The sequence below is a fragment of the Ranitomeya imitator genome, chromosome 3, assembly GCF_032444005.1.
Source record: "Ranitomeya imitator isolate aRanImi1 chromosome 3, aRanImi1.pri, whole genome shotgun sequence".
Lineage (NCBI taxonomy): Eukaryota > Metazoa > Chordata > Amphibia > Anura > Dendrobatidae > Ranitomeya > Ranitomeya imitator.
The window spans coordinates 797,136,892-797,151,773 of NC_091284.1; the positions used below are offsets into that span (position 1 = coordinate 797,136,892).

At 50.9% G+C, this 14,882-nt stretch overlaps 1 protein-coding gene across 1 annotated transcript in view; it reads left to right on the top strand.

The window, feature by feature from the left end:
- The first annotated feature begins 7,473 nt into the window (after positions 1-7,473).
- The window catches only part of DYNC2H1 (dynein cytoplasmic 2 heavy chain 1), a 552,714-nt gene continuing 545,305 nt past the window's right edge, over positions 7,474-14,882 (top strand). The window contains exons 1-4 of the mRNA XM_069759211.1: positions 7,474-7,775; positions 10,202-10,372; positions 11,058-11,199; positions 13,406-13,524. Of these exons, the coding sequence (XP_069615312.1) occupies positions 7,593-7,775; positions 10,202-10,372; positions 11,058-11,199; positions 13,406-13,524 (615 nt within the window). The 5' untranslated portion in view covers positions 7,474-7,592. The remainder of the gene's footprint in view (positions 7,776-10,201; positions 10,373-11,057; positions 11,200-13,405; positions 13,525-14,882) is intronic.

The following is a 14,882-nucleotide window of genomic DNA, read 5'->3' on the forward strand; positions in this document are numbered from 1 at the left end:
AAATTAACAATCTCCTTTAGGCCCCTTTCACACATCAGTTTTTTGCTATCGGTCGCAATCCGTCGAATTTTGAAAAAAAAAAAAATGGATCCGGCGACTGATGCTGTCGGATCCGTTTTTTTCCTCGTAGACTTGTATTTGCGATGGATGGCCTCACGTTTCATCCGTCGTTCGCCAGGCCCGTCGAAAATTATTTGACCGGCGCCCGGTGACAACGGACAAAGTAACGTCTTTTTGTGTACGGTGAAAAATCGGACAGTGACGGTTCCGTCGCCGTCAGTCGTGTGCTCAAGTGGGAGCCTATGGGCGCCGGATTCTGTCTTTTTTAACTGAGCATGCTCCAATTTACTTAGGATTCAATTAGCCAGATCTCCTAGTCGGATCCATTGAAAAAACAAATCCATCACATCAGTTTTTCACAATTTGGATGGATCCGTCGAGCCAACGGATTGTGACTGACAGCAAAAAAACTGATCTGTGAAAGGGGCCTTACAGGAGCACTAAAACAGTATGACGGCAATGGGGGTCTTCAGCGGGGCCCCGGCTACCATGGCAACTCGTTGGCACCCTGAGATCACGTATGCAGTAAATCCGCATACTTCTAAAACACGATTGCTAATGTAGAACGCAGCAAAAATACACTGCGTCCAAAACACTGCTATTCTTGATTGTGGACACACAGCCTAAGACTTCTTTCACATGTCCTGATATTTCCAGTACTAGAAAAACCGGTACCAGAGATATCCATGTCTGTCTGTCCATCTGTTGTGAATGTAATACTTGCGGAACGCGTGTGGCAACCGTGTGCCACCCGTCTGCCGCATCAGTACCACACGGACGGCCGCTGGGGAAGAAGCGCTACATTAAGCGCTGTTCCCCCGCGCCGGGTGCTGAAGACGGCTCTCATTATTCTCCCCTGCTCTGCCGGAGATCGGTGCGAGCAGAACAGAATCATGAGAGTTATATTAAAGTCAGAACGATGACAGCAGGTGGAGGCTTTTGGGACTCTTACACCTATTATTCGACACCTGCTGCCGCTAATAACAGTGACAGCTGGAGCGGATGATCGGGGTATTCCTCAACCGCCGCCTGCGATATAACGAAATGAATGAAAAACCCGACGTGGGTTCCCCCCTATTTTCTTGAACCAACCAGGAATAACTCACAGCTGGGGGCTGCAACCCTCAGCTATCAGCTTCAGCAAGGTTGGTTATCAAGAATAGAGGGGTCCCCAAGCTGTTTTGTTAATTATTTAAATAAATAATTTAAAAACACGGTATTGGGTCCCCCCATTTTGACAACCAGCCTTGCTAAAGCTCACAGCTCTGGGCTGGTACTCTCAGACTGGTAAGGGGCCATGAATATTGCTTCCCCCCAGCCTAAAAACAGCAGCCCGCAGCTGCCCAGAAAAGGCGCATCTATTAGATGCACCAATTCTGGTGCTTTGCCTGGCTCTTCCCACTTGGTCTGTAGCGGTGGCTGTGGGGTTGATGTCACCTTTGTATTGTCCAGTGAGTGACATCAAGCCCATGGATTAGTAATGGAAATGCGTCTATAAGACACCTATCCATTACTAATCCTATAGTTATATGTAAATAAACACACAGCAAGAACAAAGTCCTTTAATTGAAAAAATGACACAGACTCCTTTAATAATCTCAATTAAACCATACTTACGACCTTGCCTATTTCCCCCAAAGCCCTCAATCTCCTGTAATAAAAGTAAAATAATAAAACAACATACATGCCATACCTGTTCATCGTGTCCCACGCTGTAATCCATGTCTGGGGGCTAAATAGTTTTCAACCTGGACGGTGCCACGATGCGACTGTCCAGGCTGAGAACCACTGGTGAATGAGATGCTGAGAGCGCAGCATCATTGACCAGTGGTGACATCATCGAGGTCGGGCTGAACTGCAGTGATCTCAGGACCGTGGGAAAATGCCAGTGATGATGTCACCGCTGGTGAATTATGCTGCATTCTCGCCATCTCATTCACCAGTGGTTCTCAGCCTGGACGGTCGCATCGTGGCACCATCTAGGTTGAAAGCTATTTAACCCCCAGACATGGATTACGGTGTGGGACAGAGTGACGGTATATTGTTTTTTTATCCTACTTTTATTACAGGAGATCGAGGGCTTCCGTGGAATTAGGTGTTGTCTTCAGCACCCGGCGCGGGGGAACAGCGCTTACTGTAGCTCTTCTTCCCCGATGCCGATGCGTGTCACATGGATTACATCAATTTGTGTTCTCCGTGTGCACATGTGCGGGACAGTTTCCCGCCCGTGTTGACGGTAAAAATCAGACATGTCTATGTTTGGGGCACACGGACTCGCAGTCCATGGAAACACACTGACGTGCACAGACCAATTCATTTGAATGGGTCTATGTGTGTCAGTGTCTCCGGTACGTGTGAAAACTGTCACCACACGAACCGGAGACACGGATGTGTGAAAGAGGCCTAAGAGATTTCCATTGGCATTTAAAGGGAACCTGTCACCCCGTTTTTTGAGATTGAGCTATAAATACTGTTAAATAGGGCCTGCGCTGTGTGTTACTATAGTGTATGTAGTGTACCCCGATTCCCCACCTATGCTGAGAAATAACTTTCCAAAGTCGCCGTTTCGCCTGTCAATCAGGCTGGTCAGGTCGGGAGGGCGTGGTGACATCGCTGGTTCTTCCTCAGCTTTACGTTGGTGGCGTAGTGGTGAACAAGCAGCGCGCGATCTGCGCTGTCATCCCTTTCGTCGGTGGGGGCGGCCATCTTCCTGGGGCCGCGCGTGCGCAGATCGAGTGCTCTGCTGCACGGGGCTTCAGGAAAATAGCCGCGGGATGCCGCGCGTGCGCATTAGAGATCGCGGCGGCCATTTTCCCAAAGCCGATATGCAAACTCGGCTTTGGGAAAATGGCCGCCGCGATCTCTAATGCGCACGCGCGGCATCCCGCGGCCATTTTCCTGAAGCCCCGTGCAGCAGAGCACTCGATCTGCGCACGCGCGGCCCCAGGAAGATGGCCGCCCCCACCGACGAAAGGGATGACAGCGCAGATCGCGCGCTGCTTGTTCACCACTACGCCACTACGCCACCAACGTAAAGCTGAGGAAGAATCAGCGATGTCACCACGCCCTCCCGACCTGACCAGCCTGATTGACAGGCGAAAACGGCGACTTTGGTAAGTTATTTCTCAGCATAGGTGGGGAATCGGGGTACGCTACATACACTATAGGAACACACAGCGCAGGCCCTATTTAACAGTATTTATAGCTCAATCTCAAAAAACGGGGTGACAGGTTCCCTTTAAGTGGTTAAATAGCACTAACTGAAGCTTGCTGTTGCTCCTGTTAGGCCACGCTCACATGTTCAGTATTTGATCAGTATTTATGAGACAACAGCAGGAGTGGAACAATCAGTGGAAAAGTATAATAGAAAGCCATCACCACTTTTGTAGTTTGCACCCACTCCGGGTTTTGGTTTACAAATACTGATGTAACATACTGAGGGTGTGAACGCGTCCTTAGAAGAAGGTGAGAGGCTGCCGACACCTTCATTGTGTGCTCAGATTTCTAAGCCCACTCCTTACACCTACAACCCTCTCCATGAATTACCAGTAGGGATGAGCGTGGAAGTTCAGGTTTGACCAAACATTATTCCAAACTTTGGTTCGGGTCCCAGAACTTTACCTGAACCTAAACCAGAACCCGAACACCATTGAAAACAATGACGGCCCGAAGTTTTGAGCTGGAAAATTCTCTCTCTTCTCCCGGTCTTCCCTTGAAACACCGAACATTAAAACAGACCTGCGTGAGATATCAGTATTCAGCATTTAGCACAGGACACTAACTGTGCGGTTCGAACCACGAACCTTTAATTTCCGGTTTGCTCATCCCTACTTACTAGTTCTTCATGGAGCAGAAAAGGGAGAGCATTGATGTCTCATTGACATGAATGGGAAGAACTGGTATATGAACCTGCTGCTGCACCTAGACATAAAGGAGGAGAGCATCGGCCTCCGCATTGTGGGGATCCCAGAGGTCGCTCCTCCACCGATCCAGCCTTGATAGTCTACTCAAAGAATTGGCTCTCATTGTCAGGGCTTGCTCATGCTGGCAAAATAATTGGGGCCAATTATGCGACTGACACTCGGATCAATCTCTTTCAGAGTTTGATCTGACTGTAATTGGAGTTTCATCTACAGGTGTGGAGAAGATAGAGAACTCCATCTTCTACATTGTCTCTGTGAGTGCGCATCGGAAACCAATGTTTCACACACACTCAAAGATTAATATAGGTCCCCATGATCGAAATATCGGAGCCATTTACAGCATCCCGAATCAGCATGATAAAATAATTGCAGATCTGTAAAGGGTTACTGCCCACCACTGCAGTCTGATTGTGGCTGGTTACCTAGGTGAAGAGTGTGCGGCACTATACTTTAGAGCTTTCTTATCTTACACCAAGCCAGTAGTCCGAACCACCAATCTTACACCAAGCCACTAGTCCAAGCTTCCAGTCTTACACCAAGCTACTAGTCCGAACTGCCTTCCTTACACCAAGCCACTAGTCCAAACTGCCTTCCTTACACCAAGCCACTAGTCCAAACTGCCAGTCGTACACCAAGCCACCAGTCCGAACTGCCTTCCTTACACTAAGCCACTAGTCCGAGCCACCAATCTTACACCAAGCCACCAGTCCGAGCCACCAATCTTACACCAAGCCACCAGTCTGAGCCACCAATCTTACACCAAGCCACCAGCCTTACACCAAGCCACCAGTCCGAACCACCAATCTTACACCAAGCCACCAGTCCCAACCTCCAGCCTTACACCAAGCCACCAGTCTGAGCCACCAATCTTACACCAAGCCACCAGTCCCAACCTCCAGCCTTACACCAAGCCACCAGTCTGAGCCACCAATCTTACACCAAGCCACCAGTCCCAACCCCCAGCCTTACACCAAGCCACTAGTCTGAACCACAAATCTTACACCAAGCCACCAGCCTTACACCAAGCCACCAGTCCGAACCACCAATCTTACACCAAGCCACCAGTCCCAACCTCCAGCCTTACACCAAGCCACCAGTCTGAACCACAAATCTTACACCAAGCCACCAGTCCCAACCTCCAGCCTTACACCAAGCCACCAGTCTGAGCCACCAATCTTACACCAAGCCACCAGTCCCAACCCCCAGCCTTACACCAAGCCACCAGTCCGAGCCACCAATCTTACACCAAGCCACCAGTCCCAACCTCCAGCCTTACACCAAGCCACTAGTCTGAACCACAAATCTTTAGGAGCTCACTATCCTGACAAAGCAGGAGGCTGTGGAGTGGTGCGCTTCTGAAGATACACCATGAGCAACCCCTTTAAGTAGTTAAAACTGTTAAAGGGGTTGACCAGTGAAAACAAGTTAAAATCTTTCCACTGGATAGGTGATAATTTATTGATTGTGGGGGTCCGACTACTGAGAACGGGGAAATGTTATCCCTGACACATTGGAGCAGCACTGCACTTGTAGAACTGTCGTGCTGTTCGTTCCCTATAAGTCTGTTGAGCGCTGCGCTGGGCTTCATTCAGTTGCCCCTTGGAGAGTGAATGGAGTTGTGGTCGGACATATTCTGCCTATCTGGTAATGGAGATAAGAATTCCCAGTGCAGGTCACAGCGGTTGGACCCCCACTGAACTTTAAGGGCTTGACAACCCCTTTAACCACAGCTTTCCATATTGCGCCTGTGTGTGCCTCCTATCCAACTCTTATCTGTGAGGCTTTTCCCACATGAACACCATGTCTGTGTGGGAAATCGGTCACATGCACTGGGACAGTGACTACCGTGGGACAGTGACTACTGTTGGTCGGTGACTACCGTGGGACAGTGACTACTGTGGGTCGGTGACTACCGCGGGGCGGCGACTACCGTGGATCGTGACTACCGTGGGACAGTGACTAACGTGGGACAGTAACTACCGTGGGTCAGTGACTACCGTGGGTCGGTGACTACCGCGGGGCGGCGACTACTGTGGGACAGTGACTACCGTGGGACAGTGACTACCGTGGGACAGTGACTACAGTGGGTTGGTGACTACCGCGGGGCGGCGACTACCGTGGATCGGTGACTACCATGGGACAGTGACTAACGTGGGACAGTAACTACCGTGGGTCAGTGACTACCGTGGGTCGGTGACTACCGCGGGGCGGCGACTACCGTAGGTCAGTGACTACCGTGGGATGGTGACTACTGTGGGGTGGGGACTACCGTGGGTCGATGACTACCATGGGGTGGTAACTACCGTGGGGCGGTGACTACTGTGGGTCGGTGACTAACGTGGGACAGTGACTACCGTGGGGCGGTGACTGCTGTGGGTCGGTGACTACCGTGGGACAGTTACTACCATGGGGCGGTGACTACCGTGGGGCGGTGACTACGAGGGACAGTGACTACCGTGGGGCGGTGACTACTGTAGGACAATGACTACCGTGGGATGGTGACTACCGTGGGACGGTGACTATCGTGTGGCCGTGACTACCGTAGGACAGTGACTACCGTGGGGCGGTGACTACCGTGGAGCAGTGACTACCGTAGAACAGTGACTACCGTGGGACGGTGACTACCATGGGACAGTTACTACCGTGGGACGGTGACTACCGTGGGGCGGTGACTACCATGGGATAGTGACTACCGTGGGGCGGTGACTACCGTGGGACAGTGACTACCGTGGGATAGTGACTACCGTGGGGCGGTGACTACCGTGGGACAGTGACTACCGTGGGGCGGTGACTACCGTGGGATAGTGACTACCGTGGGGCGGTGACTACCGTGGGACAGTGACTACCGTGGGGCGGTGACTACCGTGGGATAGTGACTACCGTGGGGCGGACGCTCCCGTTATGAGGCCCTGGGGGCACATTCGTTCATTTAGAGGATTTAAAGGGACAGTCACCTGAATTTGGAGGGAACAATCTTCAGCCATGGAGGCGGGGTTTTTGATTCACCCTTTCCTCACCCGCTGGCTGCAATATTGGATTGAAGTTCATTCTCTGTCCTCCATAGTACACGCCTGCGCAATGCAAGATTACCTTGTGCAGGCGTGTACTACGGAGGACAGAGAATGAACTTCAATCCAATATTGCAGCCAGCGGGTAAGGAAAGGGTGAATCAAAAACCCCGCCTCCATGGCTGAAGATTGTTCCCTCCAAATTCAGGTGACAGTGTCCCTTTAATTGTAATATTTTTTGGAATTTTTTTATTTTTAGAAAATAAATTGCTATGGCCTGAAGCTAACTCCTGGTGTCTAGATTAGGAAAGTCTGGTGACTCCCTGCCGCCATGGAGGCCACACTGGGTCCCCAGGGGGAGGCGAGCTGAGCTGCACTGTTGGGGAGAAGGACTCTGTCTCATCTCTCTCATCCTCATTATTTCCTCCCCTCTTTACGTGCGCGCCGTCTACGCGTCCAGTGCGCGTGCGCGTCTTGACGTCGCCGCCATGTTGGCAGAGGCAGTCGCGGCCCGATCTTTCGTTGCTATGGTAGCGACTCTTCAACAACCTCTTGTCTCCCTGTAAGAAGCGTCCGGTCGCCGGGCTGTAGAGCGGGGGAGATGCCGCTGCCGGCTGCAGAGGACCGGAGGAAGGAGTTCATCCTCAGCACTGTGCACAACTACTTCGGGCTGTCCGGAGAGCGGCCGCCGGGCTGTGCGGAGCTGGACCGCTTTCTGGATGATGGCAATGAATTTACCCTGTCGGCGAGGAGGGCCGGGGCCCGGGTGCTGCTCACTAATAAGGTGCGTGAGGTACAGGGGTCCTCACTGCTACCCCAGGGGCCACCAATGGCTCAGCCCACACACAGGGCTCCTGATAATCTACTGTAGAATTAGGGGTCACCTGCCCCCCATAGATTGAGGGGAACCTGGGCTCTGTCCCCCATAGACGGAGGGTGGAACCTGGGCTCTGTCCCCCCCCATGGATGGAGGGGGATCCTGGGCTGTGCCCCCCATGGATGGAGGGGGATCCTGGGCTGTGCCCCCCATGGATGGAGGGGGATCCTGGGCTGTGCCCCCCATGGATGGAGGGGAACCTGGGCTCTGTCCCCCCCCATGGATGGAGGGGGATCCTGGGCTGTGCTCCCATGGATGGAGGGGGATCCTGGGCTGTGCTCCCATGGACGGAGAGGGATCGTGGGCTGTGCCCCCATGGACGGAGCGGGATCCTGGGCTGTGCCCCCATGGACGGAGGCGGATCCTGGGGTTTGCCCCCCATCGATGGAGGTGGATCCTGGGCTGTGCCCCCATGGATGAAGGGGGATCGTGGGCTGTGCCCCCATGGATGGAGGGGGATCCTGGGCTGTGCCCCCATGGATGGAGGGGGATCCTGGGCTGTGCCCCCAAGGATGAAGGGGGATCGTGGGCTGTGCCTCCATGGATGGAGGGGGATCCTGGGCTGTGCCCCCATAGACGGAGAGGGATCCTGGGCTGTTCCTCCCATGGATGGAGGTGGATCCTGGGCTGTGCCCCCCCATGGACGGAGGTGGATCCTGGGCTGTGCCTCCCATGGACGGAGGGGGATCCTGGGCTGTGCCCCTCATGGACGGAGGGGGATCCTGGGCTGTGCCCCCATGGACGGAGGGGGATCCTGGGCTGTGCCCCCCATGGACGGAGGGGGATCCTGGGCTGTGCCCCTCATGGACGGAGGGGGGAACTTGGGCTCTGCCCCCCTTGGACGAATGGGAAACCTGGGCTCTGCCCCCTCATGGACGGAGGGGGATCCTGGGCTGTGCCTTCCGTGGATGGAGAGGGGAACCTGGGCTGTGCCCCCATGGATGGAGGGGGATCCTGTGCTACCCCCATGGACGGAGGGGGAACCTGGCTGTGTCCCCCCCCCCTATGGACGGAGGGTGAACCTGGCTGTGTCCCCCCCCCCCTATGGACGGAGGGGGAACCTGGGCTCTGTCCCCACCCCATGGACGGAGGGGGAACCTGGGCTCTGTCCCCTCCCATGGATGGAGGGGGAACCTGGGCTCTGTCCCCCCCATGGATGGAGGGGGAACCTGGGCTCTGTCCCCACCCCATGGATGGAGGGGGAACCTGGGCTCTGTCCCCCCCATGGATGGAGGGGGAACCTGGGCTCTGTCCCCACCCCATGGATGGAGGGGAAACCTGGGCTCTGTCCCCACCCCATGGATGGAGGGGGAACCTGGGCTCTGTCCCCACCCCATGGACGGAGGGGGATCCTGGGCTGTACCCTCCATGGACGGAGGGGGGAACTTGGGCTCTGCCCCCCCCCATGGACGGAGGGGGATCCTGGGCTGTACCCTCCATGGACGGAGGGGGGAACTTGGGCTCTGCCCCCCCCATGGACAGAGGGGGATCCTGGGCTCTGCCCCCCCCATGGACGGAGGAGGATCCTGGGCTCTGCCTACCATGGACTCAGGGGGATCCTGGGCTGCGCCTTCCATGGATGGAGGGGGAACCTGGGCTGTGCCCTCCCCATGAACGGAGGGGGATCCTTGGCTGTGCCCCCCATGGACGGAGGGGGATCCTGTGCTGTCCCCCATGGACGGAGGGGGAACCTGTGCTCTGTCCCCCCCATGGACGGAGGGAGAACCTGTGCTCTGTCCCCACCCCTTATGTACGGAGGGGGAACCTGGGCTCTCCCCCCCCCCCCCCCCACATGCACGGAGGGGGATCCTGGGCTGCGCCCCTCCATGGACGGAGGGGGATCCTGGGCTGTGACCCCATGGACGGAGGGGAAACCTGGGCTCTGCCCCCTTCATGGACGGAGAGGGATCCTGGGCTGCGCCCCTCTATGGACGCCGGGGTAGGATCCTGGGCTGTGCCCCCATGGACGGAGGGGAAACCTGGGCTCTGCCCCCTTCATGGACGGAGAGGGATCCTGGTCTGTGCCCCTCCCCTCCATGGATGGAGGAGGAACCTGGGCTGTGCCCCCCCCCCCCCCCCATGAATTTGACCTTGTAGGGAAGATAATGTGCTTTTTCTTCCATTGTGGTGTCTGAGAATGTCAATAAAAGTTCTTTATTGTGTTGATAAATTGGTGATCGGTCATCAGAAACCTTTAATACCTTCTTTTTTTTCACTTCTGACTGTATATGCGGAGGATCGGCCATTCCGGATCTATAGGGCAGGTAACAGCCATGGTGCAGAATACGGTGTTATCACTTTATGCTGATGTGTTTCTGCTTCTTTCCCTGCAGGTTGAACCTGGAGATACCAAGGAGAAGGTTCTTGTGTTCTTTAAAATCAGACCAGAAGTCATCACTGAAGACAACCTTCATGAAAACGTCCTAGTTTCCTCCATGTTGGACTCTCCTATTAATACGCTGTACCAGGCGGTCCGGAAAATATTTGCTCCATTATTACTGAAGGTGAGTAGCAGACAGATCCATACAGAAGCAATACCAAAATAAATGCGAGAAAACCATTTAATGATGGAGAATTGCCACCTACTGTAAGAATAACTCGGCCAAGGTTTTGCATCTTATTTGGAGACTACACCTCACGTTCACATACACGATGCGTCTGCACCAGGGCTGTGGAGTCGGTAAGCCAAATCTCCGAATCATCAATTTCCATGACACCGACTCCACCAAAATGGGCTCCTGCTCCACAGCCCTGGTCTGCACACTGAGACTAATGAATACATAAACTCCAATACTGCTGTAAAAGTTAAAAGTGTGTTTTTTGATAAAAAAAAAACACAAAAGCCATCCAACCACGTCAAGGTGTACCAAACTGTGCATGGTCCCTAACCACTATATGTCCTACCTCTCCATGTGCCAAACCAGTTTCATCTGAATGGGAGTGAAAAGGAAACCAGGCGAAGCTCGCAATTAAAACTTTGTATAGAAAAGGTGGAAGGATAGGGGTGCTGCGCTCTGGTCGCAGTCACATACACCTCACATGGAGAGGTAGGACATATAGTGGTTAGGGAACATCCATAGTTGGGTTCACCTTGACGTGGTTGGATGGCTTTAGCGCTCTTTGATCAAAAAACATTAAGTACCTAACACCCCAGAATATTTATTTCTTTCTGCTCTCTAATTTATTAAGGATGAGAAATGGAGTAAGGAGTGTGACCCTAAACTTCAGACATTGCTTAGTGACTTGGAGGCCGGGCTGGGCAGTGTGCTACGGAGGAGGACCGTCACTAGCAGAGGCAGCCCGAGGACTGGAGGAGAAGATGACCTGCAAGGTGGGTTATGGTTAGTTAAAAAAAAATGCATATATAAACTCCGTGAGTGCTAATGCGCAGCGTTTTCTTTATTGATGAGCTATCCTGCTGCGGTGAATGCAGCGTATAAATCACTAGATGGTGGCCCGATTCTAACACATCGGGTATTCTAGAATATGTATGTTGTTTATTTATGAAGATTTTAGAATAATACAATGAATAAACAGGATTCGGTTTGCCGGGCGCAACCAATTAGCGAAGCGTGGTTCAAATCCCGCGCCAATTCGCGGCTGGACTGCGCTTGTCGCTGATTGTTTGCAGCCAGCGACGTATATAGCACAGCCACGTAGCATATAACAGCCCACGTAGCATATAACAGCCCACGTAGCATATAACACAGCTCATGTAGTATATTACACAGCCACGTAGTATATAGCACAGCCCACGCAGTATATTACACAGCCACGTAGTATATGGCACAGCCATGTAGTATATTGCAAAGTCCACGTAGTATATTGCACAGCCAGTTAGTGTATTGTACAGCCCACGTAGTATATAGCAGCCACGTAGTATATTGCCCAGCCATATAGTATGTAGCACAGCCCACGTAGTATATTGCACAGCCATGTAGTATATTGCACGCCCACGTAGTATATTGCATGCCCACGTAGTATATTGCAGAGCCACGTATATTACATAGTTATTACATAGTTATTAAGGTTGAAGGAAGACTTAAGTCCATCTAGTTCAACCCATAGCCTAACCTAACACGCCCTAACATGTTGATCCAGAGGAAGGCAAAAAAAAACCCATGAATCCGCGTCTATTATGCTTAAACCGTTTTTCCTCCAAACGCAGAGGATGCCCCCTTGTCCCTGTCTCAGGTCTATGATTAAAAAGATCATCAGAAAGGTCTTTGTACTGTCCCCTCATATATTTATACATTAACATAAGATCACCCCTTAGTCTTCGTTTTTCCAAACTAAATAGCCCCAAGTGTAATAACCTATCTTGGTATTGCAGACCCCCCAGTCCTCTAATAACCTTGGTCGCTCTTCTCTGCACCCGCTCTAGTTCAGCTATGTCTTTCTTATACACCGGAGACCAGAACTGTGCACAGTATTCTAAGTGTGGTCGAACTAGTGACTTGTATAGAGGTAAAATTATGTTCTCCTCATGAGCATCTATGCCTCTTTTAATGCATCCCATTATTTTATTTGCCTTTGTAGCAGCTGCCTGACACTGGCCACTGAATATGAGTTTGTCATCCACCCATACACCCAGGTCTTTTTCATATTGCACAGCCCACGCAGTATGTTGCACAGCCACGTAGTATATTGCCCAGCCACGTAGTATATTGCCCAGCCACGTAGTATATTGCCCAGCCACGTAGTATATTTCCCAGCCACGTAGTATATTGCCCAGCCACGTAGTATATTTCCCAGCCACGTAGTATATTGCCCAGCCACGTAGTATATTGCCCAGCCACGTAGTATATTGCACAGCCACGCAGTATATTGCACAGCCACGCAGTATATAGCACAGCCACGTAGTATATAGCACAGCCACGTAGTATATAGCACAGCCACGTAGTATATAGCACAGCCACGTAGTATATAGCACAGCCACGTAGTATATAGCACAGCCACGTAGTATATAGCACAGCCACGTAGTATATAGCACAGCCACGTAGTATATAGCACAGCCACGTAGTATATAGCACAGCCACGTAGTATATAGCACAGCCACATAGTATATAGCACAGCCACGTAGTATATACCACAGCCACGTAGTATATACCACAGCCACGTAGTATATAGCACAGCCACGTAGTATATTGCACAGCCCACGTAGTATGTAGCACAGCCCACATAGTATGTAGCAGAGCCACGTAGTATATTGCACAGCCACGCAGTATATTACACAGCCTACGTAGTATATAGCACAGCCCCGTAGTATATAGCACAGCACAATAGTAAAAAGCTGGTCACACAGAGGGTTAATGGCAGCGTAATGCCGCGGTGTAAGGCAGTCCGGTTAACGCTATGTGGGCACTGACTGCAGAGTAGTAGGGAGGAGCCAATTCGCAGCCGGACTGTGCCCGTCGCTGATTGGTCGCGGCCAGAGGCCGCAACCAATCAGCGACGCAGGATTTCCGTGACAGACAGACAAACAGACGGAAGTGGACCATAGACAATTATTTAGTAGATTTCACTTTGTTTTGCAGGAATTCTAACTCCATCAGATGAATTTCAGTTCTGGGCCGAAATCGCAGAAAGTCGGGGTAACCCTGGTGTCAGAGAAAGGGCGGCTCATTTCCTTGGTTTGTTTCAAGCCATTGAAAAGGTGAGATTATGTTCTTCGATTGTTTTGTGACCTCTGAGATTGGGAAAGCCAGTAACACATTAGTCCCTTATATATTAGCTGTATATCGTATGTTTGCTTTATATCTACTGTAAACCGGTTGTGTTTAATTTGTAGCAATTGTATCAATTCTCAAAGAAATTTTCGCATTTTTCTCCCTATTGACAATAGTGATATAAAAATAAATTACTAATACTATAAAAATAATAAAAGGCAAACTGCACAAAAATGTGTGATCCTCTAATTCTTCCAGGGATTAGTCCGTGTGCCCCAACATACTAGGAACTGGACGCTTTTTTTAACTGTACACGGACCACGATCATTGCATGGTCAGAATATATTCCATTGATATTATCATTATCGCATTTTAAAGGTGTTCTCTCATCACAGTCAACTCCTTTTAATATTGATGTCTAAAGTTGCCGTCTGCACCCACGCCACTCATGGCAGACGCCGGCTTTGTTCGGTATTTGGTCAGTTTTTTTACATCAGTGTTTTTCAGCCAAAACTATGAATAGAACAATCAGAGGAAAAGTACAATAGAATCACGTCACCACTTCTGTATTTTTCACCCACTCCTGGTTTTGGCTTACAAATAAAATACTGATGGAATACTGAATGTGTGAACGTGGCCTTATACAGCGTCTGTCTCTAACAGCGGGGATCGGGTCTGGCACCTTTTGCTGCTGTTAACCTCTTAAAGGCTGCAGTCAGCCTTTTACCGTGGCATTTAAATGGTTCGAGCATGGTTGCCATTAAAAAACGTTAGCTCGCCCCACGAAAACAAGGCTTTATTTGACTGCTCCATCGACGGGAATATTTAATAAAGACAATGGGTCTCAGAAATTTGCAAGCTTCAGAATGTTTTTTTTTCCACCAATAAAAAAAAAATAATTGTAGGAATTTGGTATCTCAGAAATTGTAGTGGGCTGGAGAATTATTCTGCCAAATTATTTTGACCCCACAATCTGCCTCAAAAACAAAAACAAAAAAAGGCAATTTTTTTTTTTCTTCATTGCAAGTTTGCTGTACTTGGCATTTTTGTTATTGTATGGTAAAGTGAATGGTGCCATTAAAAACTAAACAATTCTGCAGAAAAATCAATGTGAATTGAAAAATAAATAAGTTATAGCTTCAAAATAAGGATTTTTGATACCGTAAAATCTGTTACTTTGAGCCTTCATTGGGAGACACAGAATACCATTGGTGTATGCTGCTGTCTCTAGTAGGCTTAGACTAGCCAAAAAAAGAGTTGGCTCCTCCTCAGCTGTGTACATCCACCCTCCAGCATAAAGCTTGCCAGTGAAAAAAGCAGCAGGAGAAGCAACAACAAACCACAA